The sequence below is a fragment of the Myotis davidii genome, unplaced genomic scaffold, assembly GCF_000327345.1.
Source record: "Myotis davidii unplaced genomic scaffold, ASM32734v1 scaffold187, whole genome shotgun sequence".
In the NCBI taxonomy this organism is placed as follows: domain Eukaryota; kingdom Metazoa; phylum Chordata; class Mammalia; order Chiroptera; family Vespertilionidae; genus Myotis; species Myotis davidii.
The window spans coordinates 7,738,448-7,745,083 of NW_006383018.1; the positions used below are offsets into that span (position 1 = coordinate 7,738,448).

General features: G+C 36.1%; 1 protein-coding gene across 3 annotated transcripts in view; it reads left to right on the forward strand.

Annotated features, from left to right (window-relative positions):
• MIOS (missing oocyte, meiosis regulator, homolog (Drosophila)) overlaps positions 1–6,636 on the forward strand; it is a 37,132-nt gene that overhangs the window by 14,114 nt on the left and 16,382 nt on the right. For all 3 annotated transcript variants that reach the window (XM_006779250.2, XM_015558333.1, XM_015558332.1), the window contains exons 4-5: positions 2,307–2,561; positions 5,758–5,927. In XM_006779250.2, the coding sequence (XP_006779313.1) occupies positions 2,307–2,561; positions 5,758–5,927 (425 nt within the window). The remainder of the gene's footprint in view (positions 1–2,306; positions 2,562–5,757; positions 5,928–6,636) is intronic.

Genomic DNA, 6,636 nt, shown 5'->3' on the forward strand with positions numbered 1-6,636 from the left:
AAGATCTTTCCTCTTAGCTCCCCCCTGGGTTTCCTTCTGATCACTGTCAGTGGCAGAGGGCTTCTTCCTCCTTTCCCTTTCGCCTCCCTGCATTGTGCCTACATATGCAAATTAACCGCCATCTTGTTGGCAGTTAACTGCCAATCTTAGTTGGCAGTTAATTTGCATATAGCCCTGATTAGCCAATGAAAAGGGTAGCGTTGTACGCCAATTACCATTTTTCTCTTTTATTAGTGTAGATATGGCAATCTCAAATTTGGGGGATAGAATTTCATCACTTAGAATTGCATAACATGCATAACGATTTTAATTTTTTCAGTGAGATGTTAAAATCATATATTTGAAATTCATTTTTTAAAAGTTCACATACAGCCCTAACCGGCTTGGCTCAGTGGATAGAGCGTCGGCCTGCGGACTCAAGGGTCCCAGGTTCGATTCCGGTCAAGGGCATGTGCCTTGGTTGCAGGCACATCCCCGTAAGGAGTGTGCAGGAGGCAGCTGATCGATGTTTCTCTCTCATCGATGTTTCTAACTCTCTATCCCTCTTCCTTCCTCTCTGTGAAAACTCAATAAAATATATATTTTTAAAAAAAAGTTCACATACAAATTTATTTCATTCAGTAATAAGTTCATATTTGTTTACTGGATATTAAATCTACACATGTTAAAAATCATAATATGATTATATTCTTAAAAATCCACAATAATATCACATTGCTTATTTGATATCCCTAATTACTTATAGCATAGTTATCGAGCAGTAAGAACATCTTTGAGCAGCCAAAATACATGACATACTTTTCCACCTTCTAGCAGTGAACTCTTTGGATTCATATATATTGATTTCTATTTCATGACAAAAGTTGTGTTAAATACGAACTCTAAGAAATTGAGAAATCATTTGAAAAATAAACGGCCGCTTTTTGTTCACCTGTTTAAAATTGTTATTTTACTATTTATTAAATAATATCAGCATTTAATCCAAAATTTATAGGGGCAATGTGAAAATAAATACCTTAGTACAGCTGCAGTTTGTTTTACCTGAAATTTAATGACTACATTCTATCTAAACAATATAAATTTGGAAAAGTAACCTATTTTATTTTATTTATTCAAAGTTTTCTCATAGTTTTTAAAATTTCACTTTTTAAAGCTAAAAGTGATTTTTTTGTCTCAAATGACTTTCATCATGGTTGCTAATAGAAAAGAATGCTTTCCTCATTTCAATGGGCAGGGGTTCTCTTTTCAGAAGTCTTCTTTCCTCTAACTCCTTGACCTATACTGACAATAGTTCCCAATAGTAAGGTTAAAAATAAGTAATTTCAAGTGTATTAGTTAACTATTTTTTAAATTTAAAAAATTTTACAAATAACTCATCTTGGGACTTCTTCACGAAGTTTGGTGGTAAAACTTTCTAAAACATTGAAGAATTTGAATTGCAATTAATAGAGTCCTTAAATTTTCTATTCATTTATTTAACCTTTATTTGGTACCAAGTATCATAGGATCAACGACCTTGATTGCGATCTAAATAATGCTACAAGAGTTTATTTAGATTTCTCATGAAAAGAGAATGAGAATATAAAGTCTTCTGATTTAAAGGGAAGGAGGGCCCTGACCAGTTTGGCTCAGTGGATAAAGCGTCTGCCTGTGATCTGAAGGGTCCCAGGTTCCGGTCAAGGCAGCCGGGGGCAAACTACAGCCCGCTGGCCGGATCCGGCCCGTTTGAAAAAAAAAAAAAAAGACCGTACCCTTTTATGTAATGATGTTTACTTTGAATTTATATTAGTTCACACAAACGCTCCATCCATGCTTTTGTTCTGGCCCTCCGGTCCAGTTTAAGAACCCATTGTGGCCCTCGAGTCAAAAAGTTTGCCCACCCCTGGGTCAAGGGCATGTACCTTGGTTGCGGGCACATATCCAATAGGGAGTGTGCAGGAGGCAGCTGGTTGATGTTTCTCTCTCATCGATGTTTCTAACTCTCTATCCTTCTCCCTTCCTCTCTGTAAAAAATCATTAAAATACATTAAAAAAACAACACAAAAAACCTCATAAATAGACAACAATATGGTTATTAACAGAGGGAAATGGGAGCGGGGGAGGCAAAAGAGGGTGTTAAAGGAGGGGGTATAAATTGTGTTGGAAGGAGACATGACATGGCGTGGTGAATACACAGTGCAATATGCAGATAATGTATTATAGAATTGAACACCTTAAACCTATGTAATTTTATTAATGTTACCTCATTAAATTCACTAAAAATAATAAATAATAAAGCAATTAATATAAAAATGTTTCTGTTTTAGGAATGGTGGAAAACACCAGACATAATTGGAGTGGATTGGATAAGCAAACTGATACACAGAATTTGAATGAAGAAAGAATCTTAGCTTTACAGCTTTGTGGGTGGATTAAGAAAGGAACAGATGTAGATGTAGGGCCATTTTTGAACTCCCTGGTACAAGAAGGGGAATGGGAGAGAGCTGCTGCTGTGGCATTGTTCAACTTGGATATTCGACGAGCAATCCAAATCCTGAATGAAGGGGCATCTTCAGAAAAAGGTATTGGGTTATATTCTACGGTACTTGCAGTTCATAGATTCCTTTTTTTTAAAAAAAAGATACAACTTTCAAAACATTAATCAGTTAATATTTTCGTGTAAATTTTTTTGAAAGAGAAATTAGCACAGTACTGTATCTATAAATATTAGCTCTTCCCTTTTATTTATGTCTTGGTTTAAGTCTGTAAAGAAAATGGGCCTTAATTGTCCTTTAAGGAATGCTCAAATGTGTCTATTTTCAAAGTTTTTTCTTTTAAAAATAGCTCACGTACATTTTAAAAATGTATTTTCTTGGAGATTAGGACTACTTTAGTTTGCAGGCATTTTTATGGTGAACATTTGAGTGTATTTTATTTTATACTAGAGGCCCAGTGCATGGATTCGTGCACTCGTGGGGTCCCTCAGCCTGGTCTGTGCTCTCTTGCAATATGGACCCCTTGGGGGATGTGCGATACGGCAGGCAGCCAGGGAGGAGCCCGAGCCCGGGCCTGGCATTGTACCGCTCCCATTCATCCTAGCCCCGCTGCGCCTGCTGCCGCTTGGTAGCACTGCGGCAGAGGTGGGAGAGGCTAGTGCCACTGCAGCTGCGCTCACCAGCCGTGAGCTGGCGTCTGGTGCCTGTCGGTCAGCTGAGCAGCACTCCCACTGTGTGGGCACACTGAGCACCAGGGGCAGCTCCTGCGTTGAGCATCTGCCCCCTGGTGGTCAGTGTGTGTCATAGCAACCGGCCGGTCATTGGTTGGCTGGTTGACTGGTTGCTTAGGGTTTTATATATATAGACTTTATTTTTTGAGTAGTTATTGGTTGACTTTTAGGAAACTCTACACATTTTTAGTTAGACTGTACGATTCTTATAAAAATGACATTTTTGATTGGCAGAAGTTTTTCTACTTGAGTCTGGTGATTTAAACATAATTCCCACTTAATATTTTTTAGAAAGGAATAACCAGTGAAATGTGATAAAGTTTTAGTTTAATATTTTGCAAAGGAATACTTAGAGAAAGAAGTCTTAATCCAGAAGTTCAGTTTTTCTTTTTAAACTGTTTTTATTGATCAATTTTATTTTAATTTTCACGTGTCATCCTTGCACAGGGGCCATGCTACTCTTCTCTGTATCGTTCCAATTTTAGTATATGTGCTGCCGAAGCGAGCACATAATTTTATTTTAATATTTTTAGAGGGGAAGAGAGAGAGAGAGAGAGAGACTGACAGATACTGATTTATTGTTCAACTTATTTATGCATTCATTGGTTGATTCCTATATGTGCCCAGAACAGGGATTGAACCCACAACCTTAGTATATTAGGACAATACTACCCAACTAGGGCCCAAAAATTCAGTTTTTTTCTTATCAGTTTTCATATCACTTGAAAATGCCTAGAATGTATATAGCTACTGATTTTTAATATACTTGGCAAATTATTTCTGAGTAGTCAGAAAACTTAATTTCTATTTGCTGGTCCACTTAGAAACCTTTACAGTTTTGTTGTACCAGAGAGAAAAACATGAAATTAATTGTAATATATTTACTTGCACACTAAAAGTTGAAAAAGCTAATGTTTTGTTCAGATTGGCATCTATTTCTTCATTTTTGTTATAAGTCTTCCCCATTTGAGTTTGCAATAAAAGACATGTGATGCCCTGGCCAGGTAACTCGGTTGGTTAGAGCATCATCGTTATGCACCAAGGCTGCAGGTTTAATCCCTGTTCAGGGCACATGCAAAAGGCAACCAATGAGAGCATGAGTAAATGGAACAATAAATCCTTGTTTCTTTCTCTCTATCTCTCTCCTCTTTAAATCAATCAATCAATAAAAGAAGACTTGGTGATGGGGGAAACAATTGATATTTAAGGCCATTTCTAATTAGAATTTTGCTGTGACCTGAGAGCATGATACTTTCCTATCATGTGGAATATTGGTAGATTTGAACACCCCTACTAACAGTAGGGGAGAATTTCATTCTAGTGATTTTAATATTTTAGTTAAGAACTAAAGGAAAGATAGCTCTGAGTCTAATATTCCTTTCTATTTGGGAATAATTTGTTCTAAGCAGGATTCAAAGAAGATATTCCCTTTTTTTGGTATTAATTATTAAAGTCTTTAAATAGTAGGCAGACAGCAAGCACAAAGTACTTGGGGAACGTGTTTATAGAAATTAAGAACAAGGCTATTAAGGACATAAGGTGGGAAATCCTGTTTTATTTGAAAAAGAAAGAAAATAATTAGGATCAGAAAACAAAACTGCTATGATAAATGTAAAAATGCTTGAGTAAAAGTTAAAGGTCAATTTAGTTTTCTCTTTTGATGCTAAACTTGTTAGAAGTCTAGACAGCCATAGGGTTGACTTCTATGTTAGCAGCTTATCAGCAGCCACATAAATTCCAAGAATAAATGTTTAAAAGAGTGTTTTTAACAAATGCTGTTTTTCAAATGTGGTAATACTGATAGTTTTGCCCTAGAAAATTTAAAAATATAATACTATAATAAGAATGCTGAAATATTGGATTTTATTACCTTGTAGTTAAAACATAAATATATGCATTATGTATTTAGGAATAGGACAGTGATGGCGAACCTATGACACGCGTATCAGAGGTGACACGCGAACTCATTTGTTTGGTTGATTTTTCTTTGTTAAATGGCATTTAAATATATAAAATAAATATCAAAAATATAAATCTTTGTTTTACTATGGTTGCAAAGATCAAAAAATTTCTATATGTGACATACCACCAGAGTTAAGTTAGGGTTTTTCAAAATGCTGACACGCCGAGCTCAAAAGGTTCACCATCACTGGAATAGGAGAACAAAATTATTTTGAAAATTACAGTCCCAAGATATAGTAATATTTACTATCAATGCTTTGAAATGATAGGGTGGCTTTACTTTTTTTTCAGTTAGTTCCTGAGTAGTAACATATGTTATAGGAACCTGCCTGGTATGAGGACTTGAAAATTAAGAGGTACTTGTCGTTCATAGGATTTGCAATATGGACAAAAGTTTTATAAGAATGGAAATTTTTGCTTGTAGTTCTTTTCAAATTTTCCAGCCTGAACCAAAATCCTTATTCTAGTGAGCTTATTTTTTTGCATATAAAATTCAATCTCTGATCTTTATTTGTTTATGGTTTAAGAACTGAAAGAAGGCAGTATTAAGCTTTTGATCACTTTGATTAGCTGGTTGTTTTAATATGCAGGTGATCTGAATCTCAATGTGGTAGCGATGGCTTTATCGGGTTATACTGATGAGAAGAACTCCCTTTGGAGAGAAATGTGCAGCACTCTACGATTACAATTAAACAACCCATATCTGTGTGTCATGTTTGCATTTCTGACAAGTGAAGCGGGATCTTATGATGGAGTATTGGTAAGCTAATTTCTGTTTCATAAGGCTCTCTTTTTAAGATGAGAGTTTTTATCTAGCTTGTTAAAATTTTCAAATGTCTGTTGCATAAAAATACTGTTACAGTTTGATGCATTTTCTATTATTTAAAATAAAATGTTTTAAACATCTTTGGAGCAGCTATTCTTTTTTTTATTTTTTTTATATTTTATTGATTTTTTTTTTACACAGAGGAAGGTAGAGGGATAGAGAGTTAGAAACAACGATGGGAGAGAAACATCAATCAGTTGCCTCCTGCACACCCCCTACTGAGGAATGTGCCTGCAACCAAGGTACATGCCCTTGACCTAAATCGAACCTGGGACCCTTCAGTCCGCAGACTGACGCTTTATCCATTGAGCCAAACTGGTCAGGGCTGGAGCAGCTATTCTTGAATGTGACTGCCAACCTAGAGTTAGCTGATAGCAAACTGAACTTGATTTTTAAAATAATTTTAGTAATATAATTTACAGACATAGAAGGAATAGAATTTTATCCTTTAGCTTAAGAACTGAGCTCCAGAACTCTATAACTACTGTATTTGCCGGCGTATAAGACGATTTTTTGGCCCCGAAAAATATGCCTCCAAGTGGGGGGTCGTCTTATACGCCAGGTACACTTCAGATAGACTGCCCATAGTGCTTGCCCCGTGCCATAGTGGCCTCCCGATGCCCGCCCACTTCATTCCACATAC